The sequence below is a fragment of the Ailuropoda melanoleuca genome, chromosome 2, assembly GCF_002007445.2.
Source record: "Ailuropoda melanoleuca isolate Jingjing chromosome 2, ASM200744v2, whole genome shotgun sequence".
Taxonomy (NCBI): domain Eukaryota; kingdom Metazoa; phylum Chordata; class Mammalia; order Carnivora; family Ursidae; genus Ailuropoda; species Ailuropoda melanoleuca.
Window position 1 is genome coordinate 22,710,230 of NC_048219.1, and position 16,572 is coordinate 22,726,801.

Consider the following 16,572-nt stretch of genomic DNA (forward strand, 5'->3'; position numbering starts at 1 on the left):
CTAACAGGTAACTTGATTTGATTTCTGTCACTCCTGGTCATGGTGCATTTTCTAGAAGTTTGTATAAATGGAACTAAAGAATCTATATTTTTTGGGGGTATGATTTCTTTCATTTAGTGTAATTGTTTCATGATCTATCCATGTTGTTGCATGTATCAATAGTTCATTCTTCTTATTGCTGGATATTATTCCACTGTATGTGTATATGTACACACAATCTCCTCTACCCCCACAATATCTTTACATACCCGTGATAGGCATCTTTTATTATTTGGTTATTACAAATAAAGCTGCTATGAACACTTGTGTTGTATGAACATATGCTTTCAATTCTTGGGAAAATATCTAGGGAGTAGAATAACTGGGTGGTATGGCAGGTATATGCTTAACTTTTAAAGAAATTGTCACTCTGTTTTCTAAGGTGCTTATACTGTTTTACATTATTGTATCAGCAGTATACAAGAGTTCCAGTTCTTCCATACCCCCACTAACACTTGGTACGGTCAGTCTTTTTAATTCTTGTCATTTTAGTGGTATCCCACTGTGGTTTTAATTTGCAATTTGCATTATGACTAATAATATTGAGCAATTTTTCAGGAGCTTATCTGCTATTCCATTTTATTGGGAAATTGTCTGAATCTTTTGCCCATTTTTTAATTGGGTTGCCTGTCCTCTTCAGTTGTAAGAGTTTTTAATATATTCTAGAAACAAGTCACTTGTCAATATGTGTCTTGTAAATATCTTCTCCCAGTCTGTGGGTTGTCTTTTCATTTTCATAACAATGTCTTTTGAAAAGCAGAAAATTTTATTTTTTATTTATTGTGGTAAAATATACACAACGTAAAAGTTATCATTTTAACTATTTTTAAATGTACAATTCGGTGGCATTAAGTACATTCATATTGTTGTGCAAATATCACCATCATCCATCTCTAAAACTTTAATCTTCCCAAAGTGAAACTCTATACCACTTAAACAATAACTCCTCATTCCCCTTACCCCCATCCCCTGGCAGCCATCATTCTACTTTCTGTCCATGAATTTGACTATCTAGGTACTACACCCATTCTAGATATGTAAGTGGAATCATACAGTATTTGTCCTTTTGTGACTGGCTTATTTCACTTAGTGTAATGTCTTCAAGGTTCATTCGTGTTGTAGCATATGTCAGAATTTCCTTCCATTTTAAGGCTGAATATTCTACTGGGTGTATATACCACATTTTGTTTATTCATCTATCACTGGATACTTGGATTGCTTCCATTTTTTGGCTATTGTGACTAATGCTGCTATAAACACGAGAATACAAATAGAAAATTTTAATTTTGATGGAATCTAATTTACTGATTTTGATTTTTTCTTTTATAGTGTTTTTTGTGATATACTTCAGAAATCTTTGCCAAACCCAAGATCACTAACATTCAACCTAAGACTGTATTTTGTAAAAGTTACATTCGTATCTCTGATCTATTTGACTTAATTTTTGGATATAGTGTAAGGTAAGAGTAGATGTTCTTTTTTGCATATGGATATCCAAACTGAAGAGATTATCCTTTCCCCATTTAATTACCTTAGCACCTTTGCTAACAAATAACTAACCACACATGTTGGTCTATTTTCTGGATTCTCTGTTCTATTGATCTATATGTCTATCTATATGCCAATATTACACTGTCTTCATTACTGTAGCTTTATTATTTTTAAAGATTTTATTTATTTGAGAGAGAGTGAAAGTGAGAGAGATCACAGAGGGGGAGGGAGAGGGAGAAGCAGACTCTCGGCTGAGCGGAGAGCCTAACGCTGGGCTTGATCCCAGGACCCTGGGATCATGACCTGAGTGGAAGGCAGATGCTCAACTGACTGAGCCACCCAGGCACCCCTGAAGCTTTATAATAAGCCTTGAAATCATGAAATGTAGTCCTCTTTGTTCTTTTTTTTCAAAATTGTTTTGGGGCAACCCTCTTGGGTCCCTCCCTCTTTGGGGGCTTTGTACTATCACTCAATAAACTTTGCTTCACTCTCACTCAATAAACCTTGCTTTCCTGCCCACCAAAAACAAAAACAAAAAACAAACCTATTTTGTTATTCTAGGTCCTTTGGATATCCAAATAATTTTTTTTTTAATTGGCCTGTTAGTTTCTTTAAAGAAAAAGAAAGCCGGCTGGGATTTTGATTGGGATGATATTTACTCTAGAGATCAACTGGGGAGAAATTATGACAATTCTGAGTCATCCAATCCAGATCACAGTCCATCTCCCCATTTACTTAGATGCTTTTTATTTTCTCTCAGCAATGTTTGGAAAATCTTCTTGGAAATCCTAAAAATTATTAGAAATTATTACTGACACCAAGTCAGCTCGTCCACCTCACCAATTCCCTTTCCCTTGGGTCTTCTGGCAGCTCACGACTCTGACAATCTCATAATTCCTTATGTACACACAAGCAGAATAGCATGGCCAAAATGGAAAAGAAACTGGTAATAAAACAGAAACTTAAAGGAGGGTGAAAACGTGAAGGGCTCAGGTGTTGCCTCCCATGTTCACTTACACTGACAGAGATCCAAATCAGAAAGGGCTGCACCATGTCCAGAGAGCTAAAAGGCCCGAGACACTTACTGGGACAAATCCACGTGATTCCTTACGGCTGAAAATCTCACTTATCAGTACAGTCAACACAAGAGCATCTTTGTTAAATAAACAGAGCGCTATAACATATGAGATAGTATGGAGTATGAAGGGATAGGTTAGAAAACATCCTTGTTTGGCAGCACTGATAAGCAATTCTCATCTGTTAACTGGAAACTTACTGTTGGACAGGACTGAGCCCGGGTCCAGATCAAGTCAAACTTCTCTTTCTGTAGGTTAGAAAAGAATAAAATTCAAAACCAAGAAAACAGAAGGCTGCAATCACATTTAAATTCACCAAGACTGAACTCTAGGACTAAAATACAACTAAAAATATCTCTTACATTCTGTCATTTACAAATCCCTCTTAAGACAGAGAAAAAACGGGTGTATGTTTGGCTGCTCAATGTCAGAATTACACGTGAAAAGTAGATATTCCAAATGCTCCAAAATCTGCAAGGGACTCTGCCAAGTGTCAGAGACTTCAGGCCACTGAGGCTGTCAAAGTGAGAGCCAGGAAGGCCTGTTCAAACAATGAGTCGGTATCACAGATCTAAAATATCACAGGAAGCGCAGATCCTTTTGGCCGCTGAACTTTTCAAGAGCAAGGGTCTATGTGTATAAGAGGCGGGGTAGCAGTACTCTCAGAGCAACCAAAACACCCGGCTTTATTTTTCTGTCTGTAAGTTTTCCTCCTTAATATTAAACTCACACATGTACACGCAATACTTGATGTAAACTTCATCTAAACGACCTCCTCTTCAGTGAAGAAGAACAATTAAAGAACTAGCTGATAACCCAGTACATCAAACGCTTTTTTATGCAGAAGTCAGTATGAACACGTTAAACTAGAAGAAGCCAGCAGCACCCCTTCCCAGTCACAAGCCTCAGTGGTCAAGAGTGGCCAGTGACTATCTCCAAGACAGCAATTTCAGGAAGGGAAAAAATAAAGATGATGCCACTTGCTAAGGGGAAATGCCAGAAAAAGCCTAGGAGGAAGCTCTAAGTCAGCTCAGTAATAGGTCACCTATAGACAAAAGGGGAAGAAAGCTATGCTAGAGGCCCTGTCTGAAATTCCAACAGTATGGTGGGAAAACACCAAAAAGAAGTAAAACACAGTTGGAAATTGCTCAGCAACATGAACTTACACCATGCTCCCTTGTCAGAGACTTGAGTCAGAGAGACATTTCTAAACCAGAAAGAGGGAAAACAAGAGCCATAAATATACCATATGGAGCTTCCAATCTTTGGTGCTTAGGGGATAATAAAAACCCTGAGAGCTATAAATGTAAGTTCTCAAGAGGCAATAAACATAGAAAAAGTAAAGGCAACTGCCTGCTAAGGTTAGAGCCCTGACCTTCATGCTATAACACTTTCATTTTCCCCTCCAAACTACTTACAGGAATAACTGCGTAGACTGTATCTTTTGCTGCAAAATACTGCTGCCAAATCTGTACAAAAAAGAGACGGTGTCTGTGACATGTGGGTAATCTTTTCAACCTGCGCCACAAAATGGTGACAGCTTTCATTGCTCAGAGTAACATGTTATTTGATAACAAGGAAGAAAACCCAATGCAGTGCTTTTATTACTAGTACGTGATTACAAAAAAGATTTAATACCATCTAGTCTTCTAGATGATTAAACTGTAACTCTTAATAACAAATTCCTGTAAAATGAATTCCATGACCTTGTTAATCACTTCTCTCAAGATGTGCCTGTGTGCAACAGACATGTTCTTTTCTCATACCTTCTCTTTTCCTTTCCAAAACCCATACTCCTCAGCCAACCGTGGGCGTCTCAGACAGCCAGGACATCAGTCATTCAGAACCCAGTGCCTGGAGTCAGGTGGACCTGGATGCAAATCCCAGCTCCAATCATTTGCTGGCCATGCTACTTAGGGCAAATTACTGAAAATCACTAAACCACATCAATATAATCATCAGTAAAATAGCAATAATATCAACCTAACAGGATCATTGTGAGGACTAGTTGAAATAATGTAGGTTTGTGCTCAGCACAAGAGAATTATAATGCAAACCAGAGCCAACGTGCTCTGAGGGCAACAAAGAGGCACTTAACCCAAGTTAGGGATGAGTGCCAGAGGAGGGGATACTTGAACTGTTATCCTGAAGAATGATCATGAGTTAGCCAGGTGAACAAGGAGGCTGGGAAGATAAACAGGTAGGACAGAAAGAGACACATTCTAAGCAGAGAATGATAGCGTTAGCAAAGGCACAGAAGTCAGGGAAGGCATTACAGCCAAGGCGACACCTGAGTGAGCTTTTCAAGAACAGGGTCACCCTCCTTTAGGGATGCTCTGCTTTGTCAACATTTTCATTAAGAATGGTGGGGGCCCCTTAACTGAACATACTAATCGAAGTATAATCTAACTAATGCAGGGTACAGAAGGACTATTACCTCCCAGGACCTGCGCAAATCATCGTCAACACAGCCCAAGGTTGCTTTGCCTTTTTTTCTTTTTAATGTCAGACACGGTCTTTTCATTTTAAGGACAGCATATCCTGCTATTTTTATTTAATCTATATTAGTAGATAGTTCATGACTCAACACTGAAATTTATAGACAGATAGATGTTTCCTAACATAACTGACCTTGGTTACTCAAAACTTATTTTAACGAACACAAATTTATGTCTAAAATTATAGGTCTGAATGATACTCATCATATGATCAAGCCTCCTGGGCCTGGCTTCTCTCTCCCCTAAAGAATATGCTTGGTGTCTGCTTTCTATTGGCATCTCTTCAGAAAGACACAGTTTGAGGTCTCCTAGAGACTTTGCGTAAGTCTCTATTAACACCAGTTAGAACCCTGTGCTGTTCTCGTGTTTCTGTGTCTGTCCTTCTACTAGGCTAAAACTCCCTGTGAGTAGAGGATTCTCTCATTTATTTCCATGTCTGGCATATGACCTGACATTTAATAGGTATTCAATAAATGCTTTTGCTGAAACAAATGACACAGCATCCAGAAGAAACTCATGGCAATTGGCACAACTTCCACAACTTCCCATAAGGGAACAGGATGCAGAGTCAAACAGACATGGGTTTGAGTCGAGCTCTACCCTAAGTTACCTATCTCTTTAAATTATAGTTTCCTCAGTTGTAAATTGGAAATAATAGCACCTATACTTCAAGATAGTTATGAGAACTGAATGACAGTGCATATGAAGCACTAAGTAGAGTACCTGACACATAGTCTACTGCCTTTATTACTATTTTGATTTTCTCAATATACCTAAAATAATTCATGGAATTACAAGAAATGCCAATAAATAGCTTATTATAGTCTATTTAGAGAGAAAAGAATCACATACATGAAAATGTAAATAGCAATGCAAATCAAGGTGTATGAATGACCAAACAGGTAGGATAGATCGTGAGCGGTCTGAAGAAAGCACTCCTGAAGAAGGTCCTATAATAACAGAGGACTCTGAATGGCAAGCAAAGGAATATGGGAAGTCACTGAACATTTGCAAGCAGGTCACTGACACAGTATTTATTTTTATTCATTTACTTAAAAACACAAATGCAGCACTTACTCTGTGCCAGGCACTGCTCTATGTGCTTTATAAATATGAACTCATTTAATTCCCCAAAGAACTCTGTGAGATCAGTACTATTATTACTACTATGAGATAAGCACTATTAATACCACTATTAGTATTATTATCTCCACTTTACAAAGAGGGAAACTAAGGCTCAGAAAGGTTAACTAACTTATCAAAGTCATTCATGTAAGAAGTGGCAGAGCTAGGACTTAAAATGGGTGGCTTGGCTCTAGAGTCTGTGTTTTGTTTTGTTTTATTTATTTATTTATTTTATTATTTATTTTTTTTAAAGATTTTATTTATTTATTTGACAGAGAGAGAGACAGCCAGTGAGAGAGGGAACACAAGCAGGGGGAGTGGGAGAGGAAAAAGCAGGCTCCCACCAGAGGAGCCCGATGTGGGGCTCGATCCCAGGACCCTGGGATCACGCCCTGAGCCAAAGGTAGACGCTTAACGACTGAGCCACCCAGGCGCCCATGTTTTGTTTTTTTTTTAAAGATTTAATTAATTTATTTGACAGAGAGAGAGAACACAAGCAGGGGGAGAAGAAGTGGGAAAAGCAGGTTCCCCACTGAGCAGGAAGCCCAACGTGGGGCTCGATCTCAGGACCCTGAGATCATGACCTGAGCTGACGGCAGACGCTCAACCGACTGAGCCACCCAGGCAGCCCAGAGTCTGTGTTCTTAACGAATACGCTATGTTTTTTCATAATGAAAGTAGAACTTTAAGAGGATTCACCTGGCAAGGCTACGAGGGGTAGAGGAGTAAGGAGGAGTAAGAGCAGGGAAACCTACTTAGACAGGTAGTACAGTAAGCCAGGAACACAGTAAGACGATTTTCAGTAAGATGTGGGCAACAGGAATGAACAGAAGGGGGTAATGTGAGTTGATTAGATATACAGCAGCAAAATCAAGAAAGACAAGTTTTCTTATGCCATTTTGTTTCATGTAATTGATCACTTTTGTTTTCTACAACCACCTTTCATTCTGGCTAGAAAGAGGTGTCAAGAAAGGTCTGCTCCTTTCTCCTTTCAGTTTTGGCTTAGAGAGCACATGTTTTCATAAAGTATGTCAGCCCATTTTCATTCATTACCTGTCTTATTTCTTCTGCAGTTTTGTCTTTCACCATCTCAATGTTAAAGATTGAACTGAGAGTCTGAATGAGAAAATAAAAGGTAATTAACATCCACGATTAAAAAAATAAAACAGTTTAACTATCTGTAAGCCTTGTGGGAAGCCACAGGTCAGGACAGTGGAGCAGATCTTCAGTAAGTACGGAACGTGTATAAGAAAACCTGCATGCTCAGAGAAGTGAACCCCTAAGTCCAGGCAGGCTTTCACAGTGCTACTCCTGGGGTGTATCTATAAGTACTTTCCAAATGCTTTACCCTCGCTAATGCGTACTGCAGCACTTTGCAGCCGGCAAGAAGAGAAAATCTGGTTGTCACCTCTAACTGTTATTCTACCGGGGGTGACTCCTTATTTGCAAATTAAATGAGTAAACATGCTTTGATTTTTAAAAACTAGTTTCTACAGAAAGAAAGCATCTCACTAGGATTTCCCTCATATTTCCTCTAGCACCCCCAGGACCCACACTATGCTAGAGGTTATATCAAGGACATAAAATTTCATAGAAATATTTTTCATCTCCACAGATGGAAAAAAATCACAAAATCATTGAACCACAGTAAGTATGTTCAAATTTGCAGCCTCCTGTTATAGATGTTCCATATGACTTCAGACTGACATCTTTAATTAGAAACCGACCTTGTCCTTAGTGAATCCTCTGCTCACAGGCTGCTTCCCCAGGGTGTCTGTCTGAAATACATGATGAGACAAGATATTTATCTATACCTTAGTCATAAGAAAAAGACCACCACGTTAGGTGAGGTGCACAATATCTCATTTAGTAATAGACACGGGAAAACTCACTTTTCTCCATTCTACATAGCACCTGTACACTCTGTTCTGTGTGTTATCATTTGAGAGACAACTTTTCTAGGGCTAAGCCACTGAGATACAGAGATGAGAAAAGATTTCTTTGTTAGTAACTACCATCTACTGGTACTTAGAGTTATGTATCAGAAAACTCATCTCATTTTCACACCACTCACCTTCAGGTTCATTGTGAAAACAAAGCAAATGAAACACTCCCTTTGCACAGCTGCCTTCACCTTTTAATCACTAAGCCACTGTGGATATGAGGGACTCCTTCCCAGAATGAGGCCTGCTTGGGTTTCCTGTGTGCTGCTCTCTGATCTGCTCCATGGTGAGCCACAAAGGAAGTGAGCAATGGAAAAATGTATTTTTGAAGGCTGCTTCTCATCTGTGACACCATTCTGATGGCAGGCATCCTCACCAGACTGGTTTTTTCCAGCACTCACTCTTAATAGTCCCTCTATCAAATTAGTGATTATTTCTTCTCCTAGCCCACTATCTCTGATAAAGGCCATAGCCAGGAAATCCTACTATGAGGTTTCTGATAATAGGGATGGGTTGCTCTTTCACTCAATTTCTCAGTTCAAGTCCATGCCTTTCAGGAGGAGTACAATCTACACCTGGGATTCTGAGGCTGAAAAACACTATCTACATAAAATCCTGTCTTGTTATTCTGCGCCTCAAGGAATCCAAATCTTTCATAAATGATGTCCACAGAACTAGTACGAACAAATTAGACAAAAGTCTGGTGTAGAAAAATCTGTTGGATACACCCTCATCTTTTTGGTCATACCCCTATACAGTGGCAGCATCCTAATGCAGTCTGTCCTTCACATGTAAACTTTCCAGAAGAAAGAGAATTGATGTCATTTTCATACCACTCACCTTCAGGTACATTGTGAAAACAAAACAAATGAAACACTCCATTTGCACAGCTCCCTTCACCTTTTAATCACCAAGCTCAGTGTATTCTTTTCCCACAATGTCTAATCCATTCTTTATTTCCATTTGTACTTACAGAAATTACAAATTTAAGCTCCAAGTATAAGCTTATTGCATTTTATTTTAAACTAAGATGCTTCTTAAGAGGCACCATTATTTTATGTATCAGAAAATGATGCCAATTAAATAATAACACAATACTTTCATATCACATCAATTTTAAGACAATTATGCTGGAGATGTTAAAATGCCAAAAAAATTTTGGGTTTTAGAACGAATGAAATATGGTAATTAAAAATTAGAGTTGAAAGTATGTGCCAAAAGTCTCAAGAGCACTTAATAGTTTATTTATTTATTTTTTTGATTTATTTATTAGAGAGAGAGTGCACATGCAGGGGGAGTGGCAGAGGGAGAGGGAGAAGCAGATTCCCCACTAAGCAGCAAGCCTGACCTGGGGCTCAATCCCGGGACTCCGGGATCATGACCTGAGCCAAAGGCAGACGCTTTAACCAACTAGCCACCCACGCGCCCCTTAATAAAACATGTAAATGGACACTGTACTACTCCCCTATAGATGCTTTGGAAATCTGTGTGGACAACTTTTCTGTTACCACAATAGTTGACTGGATGAGGACATTTGTATTTATGAGAGGGGAAGCGGTGCCAGGAGCCGCAATCTAGTCAATGAATTCCACATAATGAAGAATTTTCCCTCACTCCGCACAACTTTTCACTGTCTAGCCGGATGTCCTCGTAAGTGAAAAACCTTTATATAACTGGGTCTAGACTCTGGCTCCGTTTTGCTTTTCCTTTCCTCTTTTTTTTTTTTTTTAACACGGCTTTAATAAACACTGAGTTGTTTTTTTTTTTTTAAAGATTTTATTTATTTATTCGACAGAGAGAGACAGCCAGCGAGAGAGGGAACACAAGCAGGAGGAGTGGGAGAGGAAGAAACAGGCTCATAGCGGAGGAGCCTGATGTGGGGCTCGATCCCATAACACCGGGATCACGCCCTGAGCCAAAGGCAGACGCTTAACCCCTGTGCCACCCAGGTGCCCCAAACACTGAGTTTTTTAGAAATGCAAGTACTATATAACTTAAAAGAAGGTTGCACATTGTGAAATCTCATGAGGATCACTGATAACAACACCGCTCATGGTTTGCAAGTTTTTAAAAGTAATAATACAACACCCCTATACCAGTCAGCATTTGCTGCTTATGTATTCATGATAATTTCATGTACAGGTGAGAGCCTCTGACGACTGCATTAGGTTTCACAGCAAAGCTGTGCTCAAGAACTTATATACTAAAGTTCACTCATAAAAGTTTCATTTATATCACTCATTCATTGTAGAAATTTCACTTATATCATCTAAATAAGCATTTTATGAAAAAGTTCTTTCCTTGGGGGGCGCCTGGGTGGCTCAGTCGTTAAGCGTCTGCCTTCGGCTCAGGGCGTGATCCCGGCGTTCTGGGATCGAGCCCCACATCAGGCTTCTCCGCTAGAAGCCTGCTTCTCCCTCTCCCACTCCTCCTGCTTGTGTTCCCTCTCTCACTGGCTATCTCTCTCGTCAAATAAATGAATAAAATCTTAAAATAAACAAACAAATGCTTTTTAAAAAAAGGTTCTTTCCTTGGGACGCCTGGGTGGCTTACTTGGTTAAGCATCTAACTCTTGGTTTCAGCCCAGGTCATGACCTCATGGGTCATGAGATGGAGCCCAGCATGAGAGGCACATCAGGGCTCCACGCTCATCAGGGGGTCTACTTGAAGATTCTCTCCCTCTGCCCTTCCCTCCATTCTCCCATGAGTTCACATGCACACACTCTCTTCTCTCAAATAAATCAATCTTAAAAAAACTTTTTGAGGTGCCTGGGTGGCTCAGTTGGTTAAGTGTCTGACTTTGGGTCAGGTCATGATCTCGGGGTCCTGGGATCAAGCCCTGTGTTGGGCTCTGCATTCAGTGGGGAGCTGCTTCTCCCTCTTCTTCTGCACCTCCCCAGCTCATGCTCTCTCTAATAAACAAAAATTAAAAATAAATAAATGAATAAATAAATCTTAAAGAAAAAGTTCTTTTCTTTATATTACAGCTAGGGCATTATATTGCTTCCCCCCCACCCCCACCGAAATTATGTCTACCAGTGGGTTACATTGTCTACATTTCATTTCAGGGTACAAAACAGAGAATTAAACTTTTTTTTTTTTTTTATAAAAAGGGGGTGTTGGGGTGCTCCTGGGTGGCTTAGTAGGTTTAGCATCTGCTGTCAACACAGGTCATATTCCCAGAATTCCGGGATCAAGCCCCGTGTCGGGCTCCCTGTTCAGCTGGGAGTCTCTTCTCCTTCTGCCCTCACCCCGCTCTTGTGCACTCTCTCTCTCAAACAAATAAAATCTTTAAAAAAAAAGGGTGGGGGAATGTTGGGTCTCATGTGGTAGGGAGGCAATGACTCAGGGCAAAGAAAAGGCTTTGCGAATGGAGTCATTAGCCCCCTTCTATCTAGCTAGATAAGAAAGACCGTAAGTCATTATTTACCTAAGAGTCGCCATAATTTAAGTTACATCTTGACTTATGTTTGCATCTTGTCATCATGAAGTTGAATTTCTCAATCCGTTTACAAAAGGGGGGAAAGACTTTTCCCATGTCACATTCAAAGTTTATAATATAGTAATATTTTCAAGAGCTACTGATTTGTAACCTTGGCACTATAAATGTTTATTATAGGAAATTACATTTGTTAAAATATTTGTAGTAGAGACTTGTTTGTTCACATCAAGTTGTAAACTGTGTTTGTCATAGGAGGTTGAATTTGCTCTCCAACCTTGTAATGATTAACCCAGTGACTTGCTTTTGTTCTCATGAACTCAACCAGTGATAAAAAGACTGAGTGAATTCTCTTAAAATTTAGAATACTCAAAGCAAAAAAAGTTACTGTCCAAATGAAATAAATATCTTTCATTCTAAAACACAAGGTAGAATCCCAGTTTTTCACTGTATGTTATTTCAGGCCCAAACAGCCCACACCTGGATTACTGCATAGCCTTCCTGGTTTTAGCCTCTCCCACTCCAACTTGTTCTGTGTGCCACCCTAGGTTAGTATTTTTCAAATCACAGGTTGTGAAATCAATTTACTGGATTGTGGCCAAAGGTTTTTTAAAAGAAAAAGAAAGTACGTTGCATATAGTAAAAGCATTGTTCTGTAAAAACTCTGCTTCAGTTATAATCATACACACGTGCATGGACTGAACTGCAGTGTAAAATATATTCTTTACTGTGGATCATGATAAAAGGTTTGAAAAGCACTGTATTAGATTTCAACATGCTTTTCCCCAGCTTTGATTCTTGTTTAAGGATAAGAGTAGCTATTAAGCACTTTTTTGTCCCATATCTCTAGAGCCCACAGCCATGTATACTTTGCCTTGACCATTCTACTGCACCCCCCAGGGGCATGGACTGCCTCTTTCATCCCTCTGTATCTCTACCATGACCACAGTACTTTGCCAGAAAGAGCAGGATACCATTTATGGATGGAGACTGAGCTGTGTAGCAAGAGGCTACGTTCAGTTCATCCAGCTGATCCATCAGTGAGCCCACTCCCAGGATAGGGTTGGGGGGGGGTGTGTAGCACACTGGTGAGTCAATAACACATAGAGAGGCAGGTCTTACCTTCTGTTCTATACATTTGATAAAGTCACCTTGCCTGGAGTGCCCCACTGGCTGCTTCCGAAACTCAATGCGCTTTTCCAGTCGGGATTCAAAAGCAGCTGGGTCAGACCTGAAACCAAAAGTGAAACCACTTGGGACTTTTTGAATTTGGAAATAACAAAGCATCATGTTGCACTTCCAGAGAGGACACAGGCATTCAAAAGCTGAAGGATTTGCCTATAAATCAAGAAAGTGGAAAAAGAAATCCAGTTATTTAACTACTATTAATCTTCAAGGGGCCTGTGTAACATTCTTCTCCTGCAGGTTATTTCCTAGGGTGATGCAGACCTTGGTCCCTCAGGTACTTATACTCTGGGTACTTGGAATTCAAATCCTCAAGATGGGAAGAGGACTCTGAAGTCATCTTGCATGGTCGTCCTACTCAGGCAGGAACCCAATAGCATTCCAATAGCTTTCACTTGAACACATCTAGTTCCTGGACATCTTCTTTACCCCATGCAAAGGCTAAACATCTGTTTATTCAGATGCAGGTGATTCACAGGCTTTAAACAGCATATTTTGTAGGAAAAGATTTAGCACCTGAGTTTCTCCCTGACTCTGTTTCCAAAGCACTTGCTCCTGCAGATGAAACATAAGAACTTGTCCTTTATGTCAAAATGAAGCTGGTCTTCAGGCCTGAAGTCCAGGTTGAGGCTGCCATCCTTGTTAAGAATTCTTCAGGCTGTGTAGCCAACGATGCGCTATTTGGCACTGCACACTTTGGTGAAGACAACATACAGGGATTACAGCTCCTGGGCCATGAGACCCGTAGTGTCACAGGTGCAGTCTGCAGGATCCAGAGCCATCCTGATCACTTCTCTGGTGGAGTGCTTCCTGGTCAAGGCATTGTAAGGAGCCCCTCTTTCACAGACCTCAGTTCCATAGGTGACATTAAACACTACTCCCTTCATGCCATTACATGGGTAGGTCTTCTTCCTCCCCTCCACAGCAGGCCAGCAACTCAGTGCAGTCACTCCAGGGGCCCTGCCCTGTGGGGTGTGGCACCTGCTGGGGCTGCAAATGCCAGGACCAGGGTTAGTGCTGCAAGCATCCACAGTCACCCCTGGGACTGCCACGGTGAGTGGACAGAGTGAGAGGCAGCCTAGGCATTGGAGTCTGTGCACTCCCACCTTGGACGTCTTTTATTATTAAAACGTCTGAGCCTCAATCTATCTATATCTTTCATACTCAGGAATAAGAAAAAATGTCTAATCCCTTTTATGTGAGTACTTGAAAATTGCTATTATGTCACCCCCTGAAGTTTTCTGTAAGTTAAATTTCCTTAGTTCTTTTGGCCCGTCTTCATATATGTGATTTGTGACTACTTCCTCATTATAAACCTGCTCCCTGGACACCCTCCAGTTTGTCCACACTCTAGATATAGTGGGCCTGCAGCTAGATCAAATACTCCCAATTCACCGATGCAAAGTATGATGCAAAAATCCAGACACTAGGCTGAAGGGGTCAAGAGGGCACACAGCCTTGGCCTGCTATTGGCTTACACCAAACTGTGGCTGGTGTGCTCCAAGGGCCCAGGTTTCAGTGAATATAGAGACTGACAGATGCTACAGCATGAGAACCTTGCGTAGAACACTTAGGAATATGGACATTATCTAGAGTCAGTGAGGGTGCTCTGGAACACTCACTCTTTAAGACAGCAGTATGCGTAAATATTGACGGGAATGATCTGGTGGGGAAGGAGAATAAAACCAGCCATTCATTGGTTCATGAGTAAGAATGAGTGGGAACTGTTAAGTATTCAGAGTATGAGTGGACAACTCTCCTAAGACGCTGCCTGTGAAAGGGATCAATGGAGAAGAGGCTGGAGGGGAATGCAGGTCAAGGAAAGGTTTTAAGGAAGAGAAATCCTTGAGTATATTTGAATGCCGCTGGAAAGAGGGCAAAAATACTCATTCCTTTATTCTGTCATTTTTTTCAAAAAGGGAAGAAAGATCACCACGGCAGCACTGAGATGGACTGGGGTGGAAGTGGGAAGACTAGCTAGAGGGTGACTGCTGGAGTCCAGAAGATGATGGAGGAGTACATTAGGGCCATGGAAGCAGAGATGATACAGAACTCAAACAAGTTACAGTACGCAGTTTTTGGTTTCCTAAGACAACTGCCTGCCTAGCTTGCCCCAGATTCTCTCCCAAGCCCCTCTAATTTTCACCTTTCGTCTCCTTCAGCTTTTTCCAGTTTAACTCTCCAGACCCTCCCCTTGGTCCCCTTGCACCCACTTCAAGCCTCTTGATCTCCAAGTCCTTTTATCTGGAAGCTGAGGGGTAGTGTTAGGAACCCTGGATTCCAAACCAGATGAATCCCAACCAGCTGTGTGACCTTTGGCAGGTCTCTGCCGCTCTCTGATTCTCAGTTTCCTCCTCCTAATGAGGGTTCAACGGATGCCCCAACTGTGACTCCATTAATCTTTGATGCCGTGCTCCCTCCCCCAACCTCCTTTCTTTGTAGTCTGGGCTATAGCTAGAAGCCTGGGAACCCGAGCTCTAGGCCAGGCCTCAGGGACTCAATATGTGACCTTCAGCAAACCAAGTCCCTTCTCTGGAAGGCTCTATGTTCCCATTTCTATAATCAGGGCAGGTCTCTTGGAACCGTCTACTTCATCAGGGCTGACATAGGATTCCACCTCAGCGTTTTGAGAACTAGAGCACAAAGAAAGACAACTGGGGTAAGAGTCAGGACTTTGCAGAGACTCTCAGTTCTGAGACTAGCTGTGTGATGTTAGCAAGTCACCTTGCTTCTCGGAGCCCACGGACACATCATCTACAGAGCGCGGACAGTAACCGGGCCCGCATCGCAGGGCTGTCCCAGGCACGGAAGGCGTGGATCCACCAGAAACGCGGGCCGCGCGCCGCCCCTTCCCGCCCGCCGCCGGCCGGCCGCCCGGCCGGGGTCCGCACCTGCGCAGCTGCTGGATCTTGTCCCGGTAGCGGTCGTAGAAGGGGTTGGCCTCGAGCTCGGCCCCGACCCCGCTGCGGTCGGCGCCCCCCGCGGGCCCGCCCGAGCCGCGGCGCANCGCGCGCGCTCCGGCACCCAAGTTCCGCGCGCGCAAGGTTCCGGGCGCGGGGGCCGGCGAGACGGGGCGGGGAGGAGGGGGCTCGCCGCTCGGCCCCCGCGCCGCGCGCCTGGCCGCTTGCTCAGCCGCTCGGGGTGCCACGGCCCGTCTCCTTCCCCAAGCCTGCCGGGCTCCACGCCCACCCGCTCGGGTCCAGCAGTCTCTGCGCTCGGTCCCCTCCTGAAAGCCGCTCGGACCTGCCTTTCAGATTCTCTTGGCGCTCGCCGGCGGTAGTTGTCCTTCAGTCTGCATGCCCTTTCCGTCAACTATAATCACAGTAGCAGCTTCTCTTTCCTGGGTGTTTCTGTGTGCAGGACACCACCTTCTTCATACCTGTGAGGCAGGCCCTTTCCTCATTTTACAGATGCAGAAACAGACTGAGAGTCATTAAGAGACTTGCCCAAGTTCTACCCAAGGACTGAATTCTTTGCAAGATGCCAGCTGCCTCTGAAGCCTTGTCTCCCTCTGCTTCCTGACATCTGCCTTGAACTCCAGCCAAACCTCCTCTCCAAAGGGACATCTGAGTCTGTGCCCAACAAGTCTTGATTTGGGCTGTTTCTGATCCTTGTCATGCTCTTTTCCCCCTCTCTATTGACCCAATACTACCATCTTCTTCATCCCCTTGAACCAAGTGGGAATTCCTGGGGTCAGACACAGTGACATCAACATATCTATATCTCACATGCTTCCAGCACAGGGCCAGCTGTGGCGCAAGCCCACTACAATGGCA

General features: G+C 42.3%; 1 protein-coding gene across 1 annotated transcript in view; it reads right to left on the reverse strand.

Annotated features, from left to right (window-relative positions):
• The window catches only part of ATPAF1 (ATP synthase mitochondrial F1 complex assembly factor 1), a gene marked incomplete at its 5' end in the record, with an annotated part of 29,400 nt that extends 13,354 nt beyond the window's left edge, over nt 1-16,046 (reverse strand). Inside the window, 6 exons of the mRNA XM_034655155.1 lie at nt 2,807-2,854; nt 4,025-4,075; nt 7,283-7,345; nt 7,957-8,007; nt 12,734-12,842; nt 15,688-16,046. Of these exons, the coding sequence (XP_034511046.1) occupies nt 2,807-2,854; nt 4,025-4,075; nt 7,283-7,345; nt 7,957-8,007; nt 12,734-12,842; nt 15,688-16,046 (681 nt within the window). The remainder of the gene's footprint in view (nt 1-2,806; nt 2,855-4,024; nt 4,076-7,282; nt 7,346-7,956; nt 8,008-12,733; nt 12,843-15,687) is intronic.
• Between the last annotated feature and the right edge of the window lie 526 nt (nt 16,047-16,572).